Source organism: Talpa occidentalis, unplaced genomic scaffold, assembly GCF_014898055.3.
Source record: "Talpa occidentalis isolate TD23 unplaced genomic scaffold, MPIMG_talOcc4v2.1 talOcc4.13, whole genome shotgun sequence".
NCBI classification, from domain to species: domain Eukaryota; kingdom Metazoa; phylum Chordata; class Mammalia; order Eulipotyphla; family Talpidae; genus Talpa; species Talpa occidentalis.
Genome location: NW_023601322.1, coordinates 33,034,462 through 33,057,778, shown reverse-complemented (window position 1 = coordinate 33,057,778; position 23,317 = coordinate 33,034,462). Strand labels below are relative to the sequence as shown.

The window sequence follows — 23,317 nt, the reverse complement described above, 5'->3', positions numbered from 1 at the left end:
TGTATCTGTAAATATGATTTTACACATCCAATTTTTGCTTATTTTAACCTACCATTTTCTTTAAAAGTAACTTCTATTAATAGCAAAATCAAAGATTTGTTAAGAACTTTTTAAAACAAGCTTCATTGCATTTTAGATAGTTAACTGCTTCCTTGTAAAAATAAGAAAGAACAATGTGGTTATTTACATTAAAAAATAAGAACATTCACTGGAAAAAAATGAAAACTTTAAAACGATATTTTCTTTCACAATGAATTTGCACAATTTTAAGCTTATACATATCAGGAAGAAGAATACTGCATGTTGAAAAAGGTTTAAAGATAAGACTTTAAAAAAAAAATAACCCTTTGCAGAGTCTAAGTCTAAAAATGTAATTGCAGGGACCAGAGAAAAGAGGGACAGGAAGGGCCTGGCCTGAAAACAATGATGAAGCAAACTATGTTGCCTTTGCTACCACTCATGTCCTATATCCGCCTCTCCTTGCCCTTGAAGGCCTGGATTTTCATGTTTCTCTCTGACCCTCCAGATACCTCACAGGGCTTGCCTTCTCCACAATTCCATGTCCCCAGATGATCTTACTTAGTCTTTTTCAAAATTCCTATTTCTTCCTGTATTTTGAAAATCTGCTGAAGAAAGCAAACTCATAAATAACTCCAACTGCAGGGTGATTGACAGCCTGGAGTACTTGCCACTTAAATGTCATTGACAACACTGGAAGAGAGATTTAAAGTAAGAGTTTGATGTGTTTGATGGGAGGGCTGTATTTCCCTGAATCACATCAATACCACTTGAAAACAGGGTGGTGACTAGGGAAATGACAGTTAATAGTTTCCAGGTTTTGATTAGAACACAGTACAAATCTGTCGGTCTTTGATCTTAAGACAATCATGTCCCACTCAAACCCTTCAGCTCACTCTATCCTCTCAAATCTGACCAAGTAGACGTGGTTATTGTTTAAATGTCAATTGATAGGAGAGAGGGGAAAAAATGGTGATAAAGGATTTATTTTCACCAGAATTAAGTTTGAAAAAGTTTTCATTATTAGTTCCAAGAAAACCATTTCATTTCTGGAATCTCACTACTGGAAATCAAGGGACCCTAGCTGTGATACCCATTAACCAACTTGCTCCTAATTTGTACATACAGAAATAGACTACATAGCAAATGTACTTTTCTACCTGGTTCCCTTTCTCACTTCCACTGAAACCAGAAAAGTTGAATTAGCTGTATACAAATAAAAAAACTGCACAAAAGTACATGAACTTGGTTATCATGTAGCACATAAGATCTAGACATAAGAACCTCTCTCTTGTTAAAAGCTGCATTCTTATAAGACATATCTCATTCTTTTTTAAATTACCATCATCATCCCTTTTTCATTTAATATTAAATGTTGCATTGGTATATGAGTATGTGTTTATATCAATATATATGTATATGTGTGTAAACGTGTGAGTACATATGTATGTGTGTATATATACATATATACATTTGTGTGTGTATGTAACCTCAGTTCAATCTATATATTCATATAGAACATTGCCACTTCATGGGTTATTTCAAAAAATTATGCCTCCAAAGTTATGAAAAAATTGCAGGTGTGTAGGAAGAGGGGGAGGAATAGGTCCCAGTTCTTAAGAGTTGCAAAATTCTTAAATTAATATAATCTTAATTATTCTTGTCCAAAATTGTCTTCAACTAGTGGAACCTAATATTTGTTGTCTATTATTTAAACGGTCACTTAAAGTGAGCATACAATATTGTGCATTTAGATTTATCGTAAGATTAGATATTAATTATTTTAAGTTTAAACACCATTGTTTTGGGGTATTTTGCAAGGCCTTTCAGAGGATCTATCTTGTGAACAAATTTGAGGAGCACTAAACTGAAGCCATACTTAGAATATGTTATAAATTGCACCAAGGATTAAAGTTTCTATGTATTCTTTTCATTTTTATAGCATTTTGTAACATTTAATGAGGAGTGTTCTATTTGAAATATTTTATTTGAAGTATTTTATTTGAAAATGGTAGTGAATGAAAATGCATGTTTATCTCTTGTTGCTACTCAACTAATTTGGGAATCTGTTTCTTCAAACCATATGGCATAATCACAATTCACGTATGGATAACATTCTAATTGCAAATGACTATAGAGAAAAAAATAAAAAGTCACATGTGCTAAACTTGCAAATGAAAATATGAATGTACAATACTCCAGAGAAGAAAACAATTTTTTTCTCAGCATTATTTGCTTTACTAGCAAATTATCAACAGTAGTCCTGAATCTCAGGGGGAAAAAAAAATGTTAAGATGGTGATTACAACCTCAGGAGAAGATTTTTAGTATTTTTCATTAAAATACTGGCAATAACTCTCTGTATGGTGTATACAGTTTTGTTTCTTGAGAATAAGGAAACAAATATATTCTTCATAATAATCCTTTTGTCAATTATAAAGCACATTTTCAAAAGCATAAAAACAACACAATTTTTTGATCTACCCTTTCCTGGTGTGCTTTAAGTTATGTCTATATAAATTTTTGAGACCTTATTAGGGCAATCAAATAGATAAGATGTCTCTTTATGATCTTGTTTCTAACCAGTATGGAAAGAAAATTCTAGTATTCATAGGAGGTACTAAGCACTACCAACTTTTTTAGAGCTAAAATATTCAACACAATTTGCCACAGTGTTTGATATAATCCTATTATACTTAAATTAAATCTAGATCAAGAACAGAATTTCTATCCCAGGTAATTATTCTACCATATTCAATCGAGTACAGATTAGCTATTGTTGAACTGTAAAGGAAAGAAGGCTTATTACAGACCTTAATTTGAATGTTAGTATTACTGTATGAGATTTGCTAGTTGTCTATTTACTCAGGAGTAAAAAGGGCAAAATATGTTTTAACATTTTAAACTTCTTAGAAAAGATAAGCAACAAATTTCTATAAAAATACAAATTGGAAGTAACAGAATTAAAATTTTTGAAAAATTCCTATACACATTATGCATGTTAAACATTGAGAATGGCTTTTATAATAACCCCTTTGGTAATCTCCAGAACATCTGGAAAAGACATGTCTAATTGGAACATTTTAAAATTATCTCTTTGTGCACGTTTCTGCTAATGGAGTAAATTTGGCTTCCAAATTATTTAAAAAGTCAAGGCCATCGTCTTCCTGTTTTTCACTGCAGCAACCTACAGAACCAGTTGGAGATCCTCTTCCTTCATAGTTATATGTAAGGACATAATCTTGACATGGGGTGTGGTGTTCATTCTGATTACACAGATGCAACTTCTGTAAAATTAAATAAGGATTGTATTATTGTTTTAAACACATTTAAACATATGAACATAAAATTTATTTTTATTTACCTTTCATGTTTAATTTTTAATCAGTGTGTCCTCTAATGGAGTCCTACATATAAAAAATGCACATGATTGGTCGATATCACAACCGTACCATAAAGTCAATATATTTTACATTTCTATTACTCCATATGAATACAAAATCACATATACATATACTATATTTAAGTACATTTTAGTTATCACTAAAGGATTTTCCTTAAATTTTATATCTAGAGGTCAAGTTAGTCCACAATGGTGACAATATGCATAGAGGATAAGAATTTGACCTTGGATAGTCAAATATTCATAATTTTGAGTGAGAGGGCTTGCTCAATTAGCTATATGACCTTGAGCAAGTTACTAAACATTATGAAGTCTTACCCTCCCTTGTTTGAAATGAGAATATAGACTATCTCACAAGATCATTATCAAATGGTGAAATAACAGTACATGAAAAACACCCCCATTTGGCCCAGCACATAGTAAATACGCAACAAATGTTAACTAAAACAGCTATAATATGTAGTTATGTAACATATAAAAATTACCATATCAACTTTACAGAATGTTTCCAAGATAGCCAAAACATGACAAAGAGAAGCATAAAAACATTTCAATGAAATTGTTATTAATCCTCATACCCCATACTGCATTCCAGGTCTTTGGAATGCTGAGTCCCAGTATATAGCCAGATTCCCCCCTTACTTTCTGTTACTGGACCATCTTCCACCTTGTCTAACTCCTTTGCCTTCTCCTTCCCTAACCTTTTCCCTCTGTAACCCAGCCCTCATCTCTGACTTAATCATAAAATGTCTTCCTTCATAACCCAGGTAGCCTTACCTTACCTACTGTACACATGGAAAAATATTCCTGAAAGTGCTGAAGTGCCCCTTCTCAACCTGATCTTACATTAATACCATATATAAAGCCACAGCCAGGTCACAGAATATTGCCATTGCAGTCCCTCAAAGGACCAGAAACACAGACTTCTGGTCCTATGTTTGTGTTACGATGATAATGGCACCCTCTGCCTAAAGAAGTGAACAGTGAGTACCAGAAGGAGTATTTAATCCAGCGATTCTCTACCTTGAATCACCTAAGAGCTTTAAAGGCAAAATATGTCAAATCAATTATACCTGAGTCTTTCAATGCTTTTAAAGGCTCCCCAGAGAATTTTGATGTACTGCCAGCACAGAAAATCCCATATTTAATCCCTCCTTTCTTCCACATTCTTGGTTTCCTTTGAATAAAAATACTTTGTATTTTTGGTGTTGTTATATTAAAAATAATTCATATAGATCATATTATTTTTATGTTCACCTTAGAATTGAATAAAGTTGCTTGGTTTCCACAGAGAAAAGCAGATGTGATTTGGGGAGCACTGTGATTGTGTGGAATGAGATTTTTTTATATTCTCCTATATTGAAAATTTGGCACACTGAAGAATATGGAAAAGCAAGTGAAAATGTTTGTTAATTTCTATGTCCTATTGCTGGCCACGTCTAAAAATGAAATGTAACTTTAGGGAGAAATATTAGAAACTGAAGTTTCATGAAATTTTAGAAAGAAGAATATGACAGGTGAAATAAAATCCCTTGTATAATAAACAATATAACATTATTTATTTATTATCATGTACATTTCCATTATTAAAATGTAAAGAACAGGGGATAAAAATGACCAGAGTGAGAGAAAAAGAGGACACACTGAAGAATATGGAAAAGCAGGTGAAAAGTATATGTTAATGTCTATGTCTCATTGCTGTCCACCAGGACATTTAAATTACAGAGTCAGATCACTTAGGGAAACTCACTTCACCAAGTCGAGGCTGAGTGAAATTATGCCATTCGGAATAAGCATGTCTGCAGGAGTCCATATCCACGTGTCCTCCCCTGCAGGAATCCAGGGTGTGATGGTGACAGACCCCCCGGCAGGATTCCAAGGTCTGGTGGCCTCTGAACATCTCAATGGTATCCGGCCCTCCATTTTTCACTCCTGATCCCAGAGTACCACAAAAGCCTTGGCAAGAGTTGTTGGCTGTCTGGGTCATAAACCCATTGGCAGAACACTGAAATAAAATAAAACAATTCAATTTGGGAGGAAATGGATTCTAAGTAAAGCCACAGGAAGGCAGTCGAGAGAAAACATTTGTTTAATCTTTTATTCATTCATTCACTCATTCATTCAACAGACATTTATCAGTTTCCAATTATAAGCCCAGTGTAGGGATGCAAAGATAAATAGTCTCTCAGTGGCTCCAAAAAGTTCTTATTCCAGTGAGAAAGAAAAATTACTCTAAGGTAATTACTTAAAGAATGTGATTACTGTGAAAAATAGGTAAATAGAAAATGCTACAGAGGAAAAGCATTAAAACTCAAATCCAGGGAGAGTAGGTAGAGTAGACTGGGAAACGCTGAATTGAGGAATTCTTCATGAAAAGTGGGGAGAATACACTACCAGATGAGGATCTAGAGACAAGGACAGCCAGAGGCTTTTGTGGTTCTCAATTTATCCCGTTTTGAATGACTACCACAGAGTTCAGAGAAAGAGGAAACTGGAAGGTTCTAAAAGGCCACATGATATAAAGATCTAAACACTAGGCTAAAAATTCAGGCTATAGTGAATGTCAGGGGGATTCAAAGAGGGTTTTAATAATAGGGAGGAACACATTATTAAAAGCTATTCTAGACAATAATGTAAAACACAATAAGGAGACAAGTTTAGAGTCACAAGATCCAGAGGTCACTGAATTACTCTAGGTGATGAATAATGACATACGTCAAAGTAGAATAGTGATAATTAAAAGTGGAAAGACTTCATTGAGAGCTTACTGGTGGTTAGATGTATGAGGCAACAAAGTGCAAGGTCAGGAATACTGCTGTGTGTGCTGCTTGTGCAACTATATAGATGATACAACTCACTGATACGGGGAAGAGGACATGCTTGTGGACAAGAGGAAAGTGAACAATTCAATTACTGGCATGGTGAATTGAAACAGCTTGTGGGATGTCAAGATGAGTGTGTAAATATGTGGATCTGGAACACAGATGGGAGATCTGAGCAGGAGATAGAATTCTAGGAGTTACCAGCCAATAGGTAGTAGTTGAAGTCGTGGAAATAAGAGATGACCCAGAGAAAATTGAAGGTTAAAAGAAAAAAAGGTTAATAAGAGGACCATAAGAAAAGTCATGGTCATGTTTTAAGAGGCAGATAAATGAATTAATGTATCACAGACTTGATCTGTAATAACTACTGACATTGCTGACAAACCCAAGAAGAAAGTGCTCTAAAAGCAAGCAAAGAGAAGGCTACAGTGGTCAGTGATGTAAAAAAAAAAAAAAAAAAAAAAAAAACGCAAAATAGGAGAACTGGTTCAAATTATGTAAGCAGCCACTGGACTCAGTAAAAAACTGGCCATTTGTGATCGTTGTCAATCATTTCCAGATAGTGTCGAATGCACACAAAGTAATGTCATAGAGATATGGAGTATATTTCTTTTTTCCGAAAGTTCAGTTAAAAACCAAAACAAAACATAAAGGGAACTAGAGGGGAAAAAAGAGTCAAAGGAATGTTTAAAATGAAAAAGACTTAAAAGAATTCAAGTTTAAAAAAAGATAAAGACTTTATTAAACATTAACTTAATACAGAAGTTTTACACCAACTCTCTGGGCTATAGGTGAGTGAGAAGTTTAGTTAACAGCAAAAACCTCAGTAGGTCAGTTCTAGCAGGAAGGATACTTTCAGAATAAGATCGCCATTATGGTTTCACCGTGCCATCTTCTTACCAATTTATGGTTTTTTTTTTTCTATTTAATATTCAGAGTTGCTAACTAACTGGAGTTCAGATGATTTATTGAATAGCTAATATATTCATAAAAGTCACAATCAATCAATCAATCAATCAATCACATTGCCTTAAGGGGGAAAAAATATCGGAGACGAAAGCTGAAAGTAGCCATTAGGTGGCGCTGCTACCTCATTTTTGATTATGTTCTTGCTACAGTAAATTTGTATTATCAAAAAATAAATTTTAGATTATCAAATCTCCTTAATGGTATAACTTTGTGTTATACCATTGTGTGTTATATATATAGTGTGTTATATATAATATTATATATTATATACAGTGTTTTATATATATACACACACACACACACAACACACAAGAAATTTGTGCTTAGACATAAGTCTAAGCAAATGAAAGGAGAATTGAAAGTAAACTAAAATCTGGCCTCCCTGGTGGCGCAAGGGGTTAAGCACCACACTACGAAGCAATCCTCAGCCTCTGCAGCATGAGTTCGTTCCCCCGGCCAGCCAGGGAGCTACCCACATGGCACAGCAGACCTCTCCTGTCTTGCCCACTGTTCTCCTCATTAACGTATTTCAGTAGATCAGCCTGTTCTGTTCCCCACTCTGGTGAATCCTCTAACCCACCCCGCCCCCACTCTGGCCTACACCCAGAGTGCTCTTGTATGCTCTTGTATGCATAAAATAAATAAAAATAAATCTTTAGAAATATTGAGATAAATATATTCATTTAAAAATATTACTTACCACCTTATCATCTCCAGGTGCTTCTGTGTTTGATATAATTAAGTTTTGCTGTGCTAAATCTTCAGGAAAACCTTTTCTGTTTCTTGCACCAACAACTCCACACACTAAAGTTAGCAGCACAGCTGATTTACAAAAGAAAAAAGAAGTTTAATATCTACAAAATAAAATGCTCATCTTTTACTTCTTATTATCTAAAATACACAGGAGGGAAATAAACCCACTGAGCATGGTGTCCAAGAATTACCTTGGCCTTTCTAAGTTACAGGCAATGACTTAGCTTAGATTTTAAGATTTAAAGTGATTTAATGTATATTTTGCTTATGTTCTTCCAGAGCATAATCTTGAAAAATTTGAATGCAACCCACATTAAAGTATTCAGTATTTTGAGTAAAAAGGTAAATTATTTTTAATTAATTTTTTAAAGTTAATGATATATATTTAAGACAAAAATTCTAAAGAGATTTACTAATCTCTAAAGGATGGTTTGTTTATAATGAAAACATGATGAATCAAACTTTTTTCCCAGAATTGATTTTCTGCAAGTGTATTCCTTAAACCTACTTTTTATTTTGTCTATTCAGAATTTTCACTCTACATCATAATTGTGGAAGTTTGAAATATGTGATAATAAAATAAGTAATCATGACAATGATTAAACCACTATGTTACAGATTGGCAAATTTTAGCCTCAAATCCAGCTACCTACAGGTTAACATATGGCCTCAGGGCTATGGTTTTTATATTTTTTTAATGGTTGGTGGAAAAAACCAAAAGAATAATAGTTCATTATCTATGAAAATTACATGAAATTCAAATTTTAGTGTCCATCAATAAAACTCTACGGGAACATAGCCATACTTAAATCATTTTTAAATATTTATTTTAAATACTTTAAATATTTTCTATAGCTGCTTTTCTGCTAAATTTAAAAATATTTAAACATATTATTTGTGTGGTTACAACCAAAACCATATGGCCTGCAAAATTTAAAATTTATATTCTCTGGTTCTTTATAGAAAAAGTGTGCCAAGCCCTATGCTATTGACCCTTTATTAATTTTGATTCAGAATCCTCTTCCCTCATCCACTAGTCACAGTAGTCTCTAGCTACAGTAGTCTCCCTGCCACGCCATAATTTCTTAGGACCTTAGCGCTGGCTTTCACATCTAACTAAAAGTTCTTTCAATGGGTATTCCACTTGCTGATTCTTTCACCTCTTCTTTTACCTTGTTGAGAGTTAGAGATAATCTAACCATCTATTAGAAATGGTGCTCACCAGCAAGAATTCCCCCACACAAACACACCCCTACAACACTACAGTTCCTAAATCTTTCACTCTTCTTTTCTGCAACATTTACACTATTTGTTATTTTACTTTTACAATACAGATTGGGTTTTTCCTTGCTTTTGTCTATTTTGTTCATTGATGAATTCCAAGCACCAGACACAGTTTAATACGTATCATCATACAAGGTGTTCAATATATATTGTGTTGAGTTGACTAAAAAGAGTGAACACATATTTGAAATTACATGCATTGTTCTAAGCTGTTAACATGCATTAACTCAATCAATCCTTAGTGTTACTTCATAAAGTAGACCACTACAATTATTTCCTTTTACAGATGAGGAAACTGAAGCTCAGTAAGTCACTTGCCCCAAACTACATGTTGTGTAAATGACAGAGCAGGGAATAAACCTAGACAGTCTGGTTACAAAGTCTTGATCTTAACTACTACTCCTATCACAGAACAAAGGAAAAACAGCTAATCTAGCTTGGAGGACTGGATGGAAATAAAAAGAGAGGAAAACAATATGGCTGTATCCAGAAATATACAAGTGGCAGGAAGAAAGTGAACAGAAATCAAAACTGGGAAGATACACCCATGAAGAGAGGGCACTGGGATCTAAACAATTCCATAAACATCTCCATGGGGCTGAAATGGTAAGAAGACATGAAATGAAAGTGACCTGGGGGGATCCTTTCATCTGGCAGAAGTTTTAGATAGCATTATTTAGTCCTAAAAGGATGAAGACCAAGAAATAAAAGCTTTATTTTGACAGATTTGGTGCAATCTAAGGAATTTTCAATAGCTGGTCCAATCTTTTATCTCAAAACGATTGCACTCCTTCTCATAAAAACACCTTCCATCAGAACTCAGACAATAATGCAAAAGGGGACTCATGCCTGATGGATGGTTAGGCAAGATTGTTTTTAAAAAATTTTTTCTTCACTCAGATAGTTATTAAACACTTGAGCTTCATGTAAGTGAATAGACTTACTAGAGAGCAAGGCTATGCCCAGCAGGATGGCGAGGATAGCCCACTTTCCAAGGACAACCGCCGAGCTCCTCGCGGCCATCTTACATTGACTAGGGTGAGTGCAATCACACAAATGGACTCTCACAGTTTTGGTTGCAGATTGACCTTCTCTATCTTTCACAGTAATAGGAACATTATATTCTTGAAATTTAGCATTTTTCTGGTACGTAAGACGAGCAGCAGTATCTAAAAGAAAATAAAATATATGTTTGATCGTCATTTATTCCTTCCTTAGCACACTTTTTGTTAAAGATATTTGTCTCAGTAAACCTCCTGACACATGAAAGTGAATAAAAATGGATGATGATTATCTTCTGCCTTTTAAGCACTGATATTACTGTATCAGTAATACCAGAAGAGAGACTGGAAGAAAAAATTTGGCATTGGAGTAACCCAGTAGCATTTCAGCAGTATTTAATATTCTTTTATGTCTTTCCTTAACTACAAACTGAAGATGCTAGATTAACACTTAACATGCACATAACATACACAAATTTACACTTCCAGAGAACTAGTTTATGACATTCAACAGATTAGCAATAACAGTTTCACACAAAGGAGACTTAAATTCATATTTTTTTATCCATTTACTTTCTGGTACCTGTCCATTGTTTTTACTGATAAGGTAATTCTTCAAAGCACAACAGACCCTTTGAGATTGATGGCTTGCATCTCAAAGTAATCTCAGTACCAGAAAGTCAATAAATGTCACATAAGTCAGGTATAAGCAATATACAAAAACAGACCAATCTATATTATACCAATAGATGTTTTCAACTGTGATATTTCCCAAATCTTATGCCTTACTTAATGATGTTATTATCAACTGGCCAAAACGAGGGTCCCACATGGCGCGCAGACAGCACAATTAGATCCCCTGCCCCTGGGCAAGGGTCCCACATGGCGCACAGACCTCTCCTGCTGCCCACTGCTCCCCTCAGCAGTGTACTTTGTCAGTCTGCCTGTTCTGCTCTCCATTCTGGCTCTGGTGAGTTCTCTCACCCTCCTGCACTTCTGGCTGTACCCAGTGCTTGTATAAATAAATAAATCTTAAAAAAAAAATCCTTCCAATCCCTCACTTCCCTCAAGACCACAGTTGAGACATAATCATGTCTCATTCATTCATACACAGCAGCCTGTGATTTTCCTTGCCACTCAATTCTGTCCTCTTGAAAGTGTTCTCCTGTTACCAACATCATCTTTTTAAGATATAAATCAGGGTATGACATTGCCTTGTCACACCCACTATCACCTACTATACAAAGGTCAGTCTCCTCAGCACAAGATCTTCAGCATTAGATTCCACCTTTCCTCCTATCCAACAGTCTCTTGGTGTTCCTACAAAGACCTTCTAAACTCCACACTGATTTACTTATTCCTCCAATATTTCCTTCTTTTATGCATTAATAAATCATTATTTAAACAATTATTTATTAAGCAATTAGTACTAAGTAAGACAACTATGTACTTAGCACTTATTTATTAAGTATTTATTAAGCAATTAGTGCTAAGTACTACTTAGCACTAAGTACTAAGTATCTACTAAGTACTGCGCTAAATACTGGAAATACAGAAGTGGATTACAAACATCCTGAGAAATCCATGCATTAGAGAGGAAAGGTAAAAACAGATGATAATATAATATGAAAGGAGTTCTAATAAAGGTAGCAAAAGGTTATGGTGCTACTCCTACTTCAAGAAAGACTTCATGGACAGTAGCACTGAAGCTGGAGTCCTGTCTATCTAGTTAACCTCTATATGCACCCCCCAGGCTCTGCAATAGTGCCTGGTAGTAAGTGCTCTAGAAATATCATCAATTAATACAAAACTAAGGAATGGAGAGAGGTGTTTTCAGCAGAAGGGAAATATTACACAAAAGTCCATTTGTATGAAAAAGTATGACATATTAACAAAGCAGGAGCAACTATGGCTTATATAGATACTATTATACCTCAGCCTTCCAGAAACCACTATCATAGGCGATTTCCCAGAAGGCTCCAGAGCCACTCCTCTGTTCATACCTCACCACATTTCCTTCCAGAATGCCACAGAGTGCTAATTGCATAGACCGATTCTTCATTTCGAGAGTTTGCTTACAATAAAATTTAAACTGCCTATCCTATGTTCTCTCTCACCTAGCTGGAGTTAAAAAACATAGTAAAAACACCTTGTCTTAATAATAAGTTGTCTATTATTTTAACAAAGACTTTTTTCTTTGTAGTAAATTTACTTTTTGCCTTCATGAAAATTATGATTTCTTTCATCATCTTTTTTTTTTTTTTTTTGTGGGACCCTCTCCTGTGGCCGGGGAAAAACAGGTGCTGCAGATGCTGCAGGGAGCCTCGCAGCCCAGCACTCAACCACTGTGCCACCAGGGGAGGCCCTTCATCATCTTTCTTAACCACAATATATAACATAGGCCCCATATTATATTTATATACATTTAAGTTAATCTTCTCAAAATAGTTAATGAGAATCTATTTTGCATTACAGTTCATGTGAATAAACAAGTCAATCTATTTTCAGTTCTCTCAAAGCATGTAAATCATTATTTTTGATTAAGTACCATTAACTTTGGTGAGAGCCCATATTTTGTTGATTTCTGGAGAATTTGCCAAGCTGAAATAGAATGGAGCACCGTGAACAGGCTCATCAGCATCAACAGCTGAAATGTCAATATACCCCATCTTTGGCTTGCAAACTATTAGATCATTTTGAAGTATTTCTGGTGCATTATCATTCACATCTTCAATGTTCACTGCAAGTGTTCCAGTACATGATCTATTATCTAGAAAGAAAGAAAAAAATATTTAGTGTCATTTACAAAGTTGTTTGTAGTTTCTTAAGAAAAAATAATCAACTGGATTATACCTATGATTTATGGAGTTCTTTTAAAATAAACTGAGACCTAGAGGAAATTGTAAATGAAAACAAATAAATGAAAGCTGCAGATGATCTAAAATGAACATTGCTGTTGATCACATCAGATACAACTGCTAATAAAACTTTTACCAGAATTATTACCAAACAATAAAAATAAATGTCTGAATTTCAAACTTTATTTCCTTGAGTTTCTTCTGGGGTAGATATTAAAGAGCAGAAAAGTAACTACAGTAATATCATCTAATCTTAGTATACATTTTAAACACCTAGGGAGAATGTTAAAAACATGATTCCAGATTTCTCAACCAGGAATTCTGGTTCAGTTAGTCTACAGAGGTAGTGAGTAGTGTCCACACCTTGATATTTTTTAAAATGCCTCAAAACTATAGTTAAGATTGAGAAATTCTTGATTACTGTAAAGAATAGAACACATGAATAGGATCATATTGACCTAATCGTCAGTTAAGTCATTTAAAGTCTCAATTTAGACAAAACACCTGCCTGCCTGTAATTATGCAGCTATCTCTCTTTTTCTTTCTCCTTTTCCTAATAAACATGTCCTTTCAATATTAAAAAATAACATAAAAAAAGTCTCAATTTAAAGTGACATAAACAGAGCCAGAAGAATCTGATGAGAGCATTTCATCTACTATTAGACTTAAGTTTCATCATTGTCCTCTGACATAGAGATATTTAAGCATTTGAGGTCACTCCATGCTAGGAATATAAAGTTAAGAAGACAGCTTGTGGCCAAGAAGTTTCACCTTGTTAGATGACTAAGAAAAAGAAAGAATCTCTGTGATTTCACTCATATATGGAATATTAAGAAATAAAATAGTAACATGAGACTCCCTAGTGGGGCAAGGGAGTAAGCATAACACTATGAAGCTATCCACAGCCACTGCAGAACAAGTTCAATCCCCAGTGAGGGAGCTACCCACATGGTGCAGCAGACCTCTCCTGTCTCACCCACTGTGCCCCTCAGCAGTGTATTTCAGTCAATCTGCCTGTTCTGTTCCCAACTCTGTCTCTGATGAATCCTCTCACACCCCGTACCTCTGGCCTGTACCCAAGTTCTTGTAGGCATAAATAAATAAATCTTTTTTAAAAATAAAATAGTAACATAAAACTAAGCCAAAATAAACCCTAAAAATCTGACTGCAGAACTGAGGTTACCAGAGAGGGAGGTTGGGGTAGAGAACAAAGGGAAGAGGAGTCCAATGAACTATAGTGGAAAATATAGGTGCTTTAAAAGTGGGTGCAGTATGTAGCAAACATCTGAAGAGGTGTGATACTGTACCTCTGAATCATATCCAGTGTTGTAAACCAATGTTACCTCAGTAAAAACAATACAACTTAATAAGGAAAAAAAATGAAATTTCAAAAATTCCGTGTACTTACAAAGGTAATAATTCTGCACGGGAATAATTGTACTTTGGCCTCCAATTCCCTTACAAAATAGCAGATTAAAACTTTTCCTTTACCTTTGTCTATTGCAAGGACTGTAATATTATATAAGTCACTTCTGGGAGATACAGCCTCCCTGTCCAGGATTTTGGAAGTTATGATTTTCCCCGAAATTTCATCAACGCTGATCCATCCCTTAGGATCATGCAATTTTTTGTATCTGTTAGTAAAAAATAAAAAGTCTTTAATAATACAAAAATGTATTCGAATAGCTATCGTCTCAATTATTACAAGTCCATCATTAGCATGTGATTTATTTTCCTTTGTACCTTAAGCCATTGCTGTTTTTAGTTTCAGGGTCATATGCCTTATAGCCGTTGATTTTTGCCCCCATTTCTGAGTTTTCTTTAATCCGAACATACTGGATCGCAGGGCTGCACTCAGGACCTTCATCTTGATCCTTCACATGAACTGTGACCAGGGCTCTGCCCATGGTTGCTGTTCTGAGCACAACATCTCTAGTAAATGGAGCTTCATTGGTTACTCCAATTTCCAACATCACTTTACGATTTTCTTCGTAATTCAGTGGCTGTAAAATAAAGTACATGTATATCAGACTGAAAGTAAAATATATTTGGTATTTCAAACAGCAAGTGAATTTTTGTCAATATGAACAGTTCTGCATATATATTGTGTTCATCAATATTGTCTTTCAGCCTTTATTAAAAAAAGAGGTGAGTAATCGCTAAACCTTTAACAATTAGTTCAAAAGTATCTGCAAGTGGTTTTATTTTATTTTTTTTTAAGATTTATTTATTCAAGAACCGGGGTACAGGCCAGATGCGCAGGAGGATGAGAGGATTCACCAGAGACAGAGTGGGGAACAGAACAGGCAGATTGACTGAAATACACTGCTAAGGGGTGCAGCCAGCGCGACAGGAGAGGTCTGCCGCACTATGCGGGACCCTTGCAGGCCGGCAGGTATTGAACCCGCACTGCAGAGGTTGTGGACAGCTTTACAGCACTGCACTCCACCGCCTGCGCCACCAGGGGACGCCCTGCAAGTGGTTTTATAGAATTATGGAAAAGCAATGCCTGAAGTAATTTTATAGTTCATTCCTACTAAGAAAAGTTATCCTGAACTGGAGGTAAAGCAAAAGGATAACAGTGTTCTTAGGGCCTCACTTAGAGCATTATCTGTAATGGAACAGCCATATGACTCTTAGGGGAAGGCGAGTATGTTTGATTCGTTGCTTGTATGAGAGCACAGACATTTCACAGCTCATATAAAATTAGCTATTGATTTAAACAGAACTGAAAAGAAGCTATGACTTTATTTTCTCTCTTTAGGAAAGCTATTCCAAATGCATATTTCAATTGTCCTATTACTGAGTAGTCTAATTTGAGCTTTTCATTTTATCAAAATCCATCCAGATTCTCATTTCTTCTCAGGAATCTGCTTTGCCTTTTTGCTAGCTCCTTCATTAGTGAGTTCAATAAAACTTTTACCTGTGCTCACTATTTTTATGAAAATTATAAATTGACAATTTAAGGATTATTCTTTGCTATCTTCAGTTGTTCAAACAATGAGACTCAAAGTGAAAGTGCAGATGAGTTAGAGAACTATATGCTTAATGAAACTTATATGCTTAATGAAACTATTATCATCATCACTCCATTTCACACAGCAGGAAGGCAGTGATAAGAGAAGATAAACAGATTTTTCCCAGAGCTCAAAGGTACTCTGAGTTGGAGTTTGGAGTAGTGTGGCTTGATTTCATTTAACGCCCAGATCATAGTCCCTTTGCTAGTCTACACTATTTCATTGGTTCACCAGTTTCTAAAATTTTTAAAATCAATCCTTTGATAGAGATTTTTAAACAGCAAATCAGCTGAAACACTTACTATCCTATTTTACACTCTACTGAAAAGTTGAAGCACTTTTCTTTGATTTTCTTTCTATTAGTCAAAACAAGTACTGGCTAAATACAGAACAAAATCAAAATTGAATTCTCAAGTTTTTGTTTAAAACCTTTCCCCACAGGTAGGTATCAGCAGGCTGAGATGTTAATATCATTACTTCAATAAGAGGTCAAGAAAACTTGCAAATCTTAGAATCTACAAAATGTATGAAAACTTTATTTTTTATGCATATCTCAGAAACTGGAGAGTTAAGAGAGGTAAAAGATAAATATCTGTTTATTTGTTGTTCATGAACACAAGCTCACAAATTCCAAGTGTTGTTGTGGTCATGCAGAGTCAGGGCCAATGCTGGCAATGAGAAATGCATGGGGATTCTGGAAACAGCTGCCGCTCTGTAGCAAGTACAGTTAATCCAGAGTCACTTTCTACAGCCTTCCAGTTACTTTAGGTGACTTTCTGAGACTTTGGCAGAATATTGCTTTAGTGCAAAGATATTTGGAAAATTTTTTCCTAATATCTTTATAATTAACTTCTTGGAGAAAAAAAAAAACCCTTGAATACTGAATATGAAAAAAAGCTGGTTGTGCGGATATAGACATACTGATTATGCTTTTTTATTTAAGAATGTATTCTTTTGAAAAAGTTTGCTAGAGATTATGTTGTATTGGTCCCAAAAACCTCACCATAAGACTCTAATTCCTAGTGCCCACTGCTACTTAAACCTGTAAACTTGCCTATTTGTCAATTATTCATTATTACTGTACCTTTACAACACAGAGAACACCTTCATTAGTTTTTTGGTCTGTATTGATTTTGAAATGTCCATTTTCATTGCCCTTTAAAATGGTAAAATTGGCTCTCCAGTTGGCAGTGTTAATTAAATCCTTATCGTCTATAGGTATTCGTAAGATTTCCACATTATATGAATTTTCTTCTACTGACACTTCATACTGAAACAGAAAGAACTCATTAAAAATTTATTTTATGAAAAGAACTTTTACAAAGAAAGTTAAAAATTTCTTGCACTACAAAAATACTTGTAAAAAAACAAAAAAAACAAAAATACTTGTTCTTAGACCTTTTTACTTGAATTAAAAAAAAACATAAGTGATAATATTCTTTAATAAAGGTTATATTTTAATGAAAGAAAAACTTCATTATAAATGAAGATTAATGTTACTAATCTTTAACAAGTAAAAAGTAATATGAAAATTACTCTGACTAACAAGAGGCTTATATGTCAGCTAATTGTATTCATAAAATAAACACATATGCTTCAAAGTATGCTACATATTCTATCCATTCCAATTAAATAACAAATGACAATTGACCAAGTATAGAGAGGTTGTACTAAAACAGACTCACAGCATTTTGTCTGAAAGTGGGTGGATTGTCATTTGAATCTTTGATTGTTATGAGGCAAGTCGATGTACTCATCAGTCCAAAAAATTGGCCATCCATGTCTTGCACTTTCATTATCAGTACGTATTTTTCTGCAACCTGAAAACAAAGCAAATATTTAGTTTTGAAATCTTTGTTTAGATTTACAAATGAAACCTCATTGTACATTATTCTGTCTTTGCATAGCCATGCATTTATTTGATTTTATATTTGCATTTGGTAGATAGGAATAGAATTGAAAAGGTAGACAGAAGCTACATTACAAAGAGCAGCAGTAAGAATTTAGATGTATGCTTTAAATAGCAGTAACAGGAAAAAGCTTTGTGGGAAGCATAGAGGAGGACAAATTGAGAACACTTGAGTTTTAGAAAGACTAGTTATTTTTTTAATAAGAGTAGTGAAGAAACTTCAAGGAATTTTTGTCCCCAAATGTGCAATTGGCATCTTGAAGTTTTATCTGATTCTGAATTATTTTAGTTAACATAATTATCAATTTTCTATTTTAGTTTCTCTTTGGGTGTTGATAGAAACTGACTTTATTAGAAATAATATTCATTTAAAAAAAAGTCTGGTATAATTTAGAGCAAACTGAACTGGAGTCAAAGAAATCAGTTGAAGAGTTTCTGAAATAGTCTAAGGTGGTGCATAAAAATCTGAGGCTGAGTAACTAAGACAGAGAGTAAGGATGACAGAAAAGTCATTTGAGAGTCAGAATTTAGTTGAACTTAATAATGTTTTAAAAAAAGAGAGCGTTAAGAATGATGCTCAGGTGTCTTCAGTGAATGGATAAGTAAATAGGTGAATCGCCAACAAATACAGATGGAAAGACAGTTCTCTGAAGAAGTTAACATTTCCTCAAGGTTGTAAAGGAGGAGTGAAAAGAATAAGTTTTATTTGACATATATTGAATTATATGAGTCTATGGGAAATCTAAGAAATAAGGACCAAAAGCCATGTGGATACAAGGTCTCATATTTATAAGAGAGATCATAGCCAGAAAAAACCAATCAGGGAGTGTCAGGGAGTGATCAGTATGTAGATATGTAGGGTAAGGTAAAAAATCAGGCTTTTCTGCCCTCCCGCCATCAGGATAGATGAGGGAACCCTGTGATCCTGAATGCATGCCTGATGGCGGGCACCTGAAGTGGGTACACCTGCACTAAGACTGTGCTTTTTAAGGGCGGTGTCACAGGGACGCCAGCAGAAGCAGAAGAAGCCAAAAGAGAAGCCGAGAGAGATCACCAGAGAGCCCAGATAGAGTGAAGACTTGCTGGGGGCTGGGAGGACTGCCAGCCTCCCAGCCCCCCAGCACCCCTGCCTGCATATGCCTGGTGAACCCCAATAAAAGACCTGCAAAAACCCACTGAGGACTCTGACTCCTCCTTTACCCTGTCTGCATGGGATCAGAAAACCTGCACCGTGTCCTGTCCTGCCCCCTACAAGATGGTAGTTGAAATTACGATAGCAATCTGATTATCTAGGAGAGTTTAAAAGAAAAGTGGAAGATAAAAGGACAGCAGCAAACAAGCATGGGAGATAAAAAGACAAAGCAAAGAATACTAAAGAAAGAAAAAATAATCAGAGACACGAGAGAACAACTAGAAATGCAAGGGGGAGTTATAGTACACACCAACAATAAATAGGAGAATAGTTATTGTTTATCAGTTGTTGAATTGGCAAATAGAAAGCTACTGTTGACTTATGCAAATACAGTCCCCTTGGCGATGTGATTGCCATCAGTTTATGACAATCACCTGTGTTGCATTTCTACCTTAGCTTGCTATTCTTTAGCCACCCCTATAGTCTTTCACCTTTCTTCCTTTTTGGTTTCCTTCTCCCTCTTCAGCAGTCTTCATTTTCCTTATCTCCCTTCCATACTGGAAACCATTCTCACCCTGAAATGGTTCTCCACAAACTGTCCCACAACCCTCTGCTACTGTTTTCTCTTTTTCTAAATTGACTCTATCTCACTTGTTCATATTTTTTCATTCGTTTTTTGTTCTCACAACATACTTTGTGGTTGTTCCCCACAAAATCCCATTCAATTTTTTTGAACAAGCAAACAGACCTGCTTTTAACCCCGATCTGTATCTTACAAGCTGTCTACCTCGAATTGTCTAAATTTTCTACGTCTAATTTTTCAGTATGTAAAAAGTGAGGAAAATGCATTTGATTGCTGGATTCACACATATATCTCTGCTATTCAACAGACACAAAAACACATTCACTCTGTCCTTCCCAAATTTCCCCTACATTATTACCATTATGTGTTTTATCACATAAGATGTTGTAACCCCATAAAAATGATGTTAAAGCCTTTGTTCTATTTTTGATTCCTTTTCATGCGATTTCACCTTCACTCTTTTTGCTTTAAGCATCAAACCCCATTGATCTCTTCTTTATATTCTCTCTCCGGTCACACTGTTCCTTCTACTTATTTTATTTGTAATGGGAACCAGAGATGTTCTAACAAAGTTATTTTGTACATATAAAATTGATTAATCTATTTCACTCAATGCATATATAGGTTGAATATAGGTTGACAAAATGCACAAATAACAACAAAAATTACAATATTCAGTACAATAATTTGACACGAGTAAACCAATCTTTCTGACAGTCATGTTTGCCCCTCATTGATTGGATATAACAACTCTCTAGACAAACAAGGAAATTATGAAGATAACTTTATGCACAAAGTTTGAAGTGTTATTTACATGAAATATGCTATTATTATCATTCAAATGGTATTATAGATTTTTAATAATCCATCAACTTTATCTCAACTCACTCTTTCCTGATAAAAAACATACATCTGGAATAACTGGAAAAGAATTAGGGTAGGATCTATACTCATGGAACAAAACATTAATTGTCTACAGGAGAAGTAAAGCTTTTACTGAGCTGGAGCCAACCAGTTGCACACAAAAAATAAAACAATATTCAATATTGACAACTTTCATTAGAAATATCTTTTGTCCCCATTCCTCCTAAACACTAGTGGATCGGTACTTTTATACCTTATAACTTCTCTTACATAAGGAAACAAAAGTAATATTAAAAATAAGTGACATGACCAGGTATTCTTATTGTCTTATGACTAAATAAAATAAAATGAGAAGCTCCTAATTCACAGGATATTAAATTCCAGTTAATGGGTGGGAGGGAGGGGGCTCAACCCTCAGTAAATGAATAATCTGCAGAGTGTGAAAGTTACCTCTCTGTCCATATTATGAGAGACGGTTGTGATTACACCTGTGCTGGGATGCACAGAAAAGAGTCCAGGCGATCTTGGTGTTTGCTCCAGAATGCTATACTTCAGTCGTGTGTGCATGGTGTCCGGTTCATCTCTGTCTGTGGCACAAACCATGCCCACTGTTGTACCTACATGTTTAAAAAAATTTTTAGCTTCCAGAATTAGAAAATGCGTTTAGAAGTATCTACATTTGGGCCTCCCCGGTGGCGCAGCGGTTGAGCGCTGGGTTGCGAAGCTGCCCGCGGCCTCTGCGGCGCCGGTTCAATCCCCGGCTGCTCCCCGGCCACCAGAGGAGGGTCCCACATGGCGCGCAGACCTCTCCTGCCGCCCGCTGCTCCCCTCAGCAGTGTACTTCAGTCCTTCTGCCTGCTCTGCTCCCTGCTCTGGCTCTGGTGAATTCTCTCACCCTCCCGCACTTCTGACTGTACCCAGTGCTTGTATAAACAAAAACAAACAAACAAACAAAATAAATAAATAAAAAAACATGCCTCTATAGAAGTATCTACATTTTTGAAATTTTAACCATGATGGAAACCTAATTTAAAATATATTTCTTACCAGAAGAATTCCATCTTTAGATAGTACTGATGAAGATGATTTGAAATTTATCATGTAAAACACTTCGAAGCTAGGAATCAAGGTATACTTTAACTTTGCTGGAAATAAATTACTAAAAATGTATTTAAGTGTCACTCAAGAATAATTTCAACACTCATTTCCATGTATTTCAATAACCAGCCTTACTGGAGAGATAAAATCATGTCTACAAGCATCAGATTCTTTAAAATAAACTTTTGATTAATAGATTAATGATGACCAATTTGGGGTATAATTATATAGATGGTAAAGTTTAACTTTCAACAGCCCAATTTTCCCTTCTATGGTATGTTCTGACCATCTTTGGATTCCTATCCTACAGTGTCAGCCCCATTAATTTCTCTAGAAGGGTATTCATACTACTTACCACTTGGGGAGAATTTAAGACACCTGTTTCTTCAGTTAGTGCTATTAGTATTTGTTATACATATGGAATGTAAGAATACTGCCCTGATAAAATACAAAGTATTTCCTGTATCAGAGTACACAGGTGGTATTTTTATAGTTTAAGGATGGTGTTCTAATTCCCATGACAATGTGATCCACTTTTCCTATGGCCCTGTATGTAAGGCTGGCCTGAGAAAGAATATAGAGGCAAATATTGGGGTATCCTTTGTCCAAACCCTGTTTGTGAGTTTAGACGAACCCAATGCACACCAATTAGTTCAGAATATCACAGTCTTAAAAACTGAACCTACTGATGTGAGATGTTTAAAGTACATTGGGTTGACCTGGGCATCAAAGTGTTTGTCTTGATTCTTCTGTTACTGCCAAAGATAATAGAATCCTCAAGAAAGAGTTTGAAACCACCCACCCTTCTTTGAAAAAAAAAAAAAAACAACAACAAAACTGTAATAGAGTCATAGACTTGTGAAACAGAAACATTATAGGTCATCTAATGCAATTAAGTCATTTTACAGGTCAGAGAACTCAAAGGGACTTCCATGAGTTCCCACAGTAAATTAATAACAGACCCTGAAACAAAACCTAGGTTTCCTAAACTCCAAAACAGTGATTTTCATTTTTTAATTGTACCATGTGAGTAATAGAGGTTAACATCTATGACATCAATTTATCAAAGTAAAATATTAAGGGAAATAGCAGATATAATAGTGCAGTGAAGATCTGAGTAGGAACGTTGATAGGCAAGTGAGTCTATGTTCTTTCAGCTTTATTGCGCGTGGTTATTTTCCATATTGCAAGTCTCACAAGACATAGTGAATACCACATGAAGGACCAACTAAGCTAAAGCACCTTTCCACACTTGAGAGCAAGTGCTCAGGATGCAGAATATGTGATAGTAAATTTCTCTAAAGTTACATCAGTATTTATTCTAAATCAGAAGTAGAAAAGTACTAGTTTTAAGAGAAGAGTTAAAATTGTATGTCCAATTGTCATTAAAAACCTTCATCACTAAAGTCTAATAAAATGCCTATATTTATTTTAGTTTTATTGTATATTCTATCCTGAATATTGACCACCCCACAAACTCTTGAAATATCCTGTAAGTTGTACAATTATTGGATTTTGATGAAATTAAATGTATCCTAGTAAGTAGATACTGGCCCAGTGTCATTTCAGAATTATCTAACATTGAGTATAAAAAGTTCAGTGTCTCC

The 23,317-nt window shown here is 35.0% G+C and overlaps 1 protein-coding gene across 1 annotated transcript in view; it reads right to left on the bottom strand.

Annotated features, from left to right (window-relative positions):
* Window positions 1–3,023: 3,023 nt before the first annotated feature.
* DSC3 (desmocollin 3) overlaps window positions 3,024–23,317 on the bottom strand; it is a 35,672-nt gene continuing 15,378 nt past the window's right edge. Inside the window, exons 7-16 of the mRNA XM_037509720.2 lie at window positions 21,063–21,229; window positions 17,810–17,944; window positions 17,209–17,394; window positions 14,851–15,110; window positions 14,599–14,741; window positions 12,798–13,019; window positions 10,193–10,417; window positions 7,912–8,033; window positions 5,171–5,425; window positions 3,024–3,304 (exon numbers count right to left, since the gene is read on the bottom strand). Of these exons, the coding sequence (XP_037365617.1) occupies window positions 3,107–3,304; window positions 5,171–5,425; window positions 7,912–8,033; window positions 10,193–10,417; window positions 12,798–13,019; window positions 14,599–14,741; window positions 14,851–15,110; window positions 17,209–17,394; window positions 17,810–17,944; window positions 21,063–21,229 (1,913 nt within the window). The 3' untranslated portion in view covers window positions 3,024–3,106. The remainder of the gene's footprint in view (window positions 3,305–5,170; window positions 5,426–7,911; window positions 8,034–10,192; window positions 10,418–12,797; window positions 13,020–14,598; window positions 14,742–14,850; window positions 15,111–17,208; window positions 17,395–17,809; window positions 17,945–21,062; window positions 21,230–23,317) is intronic.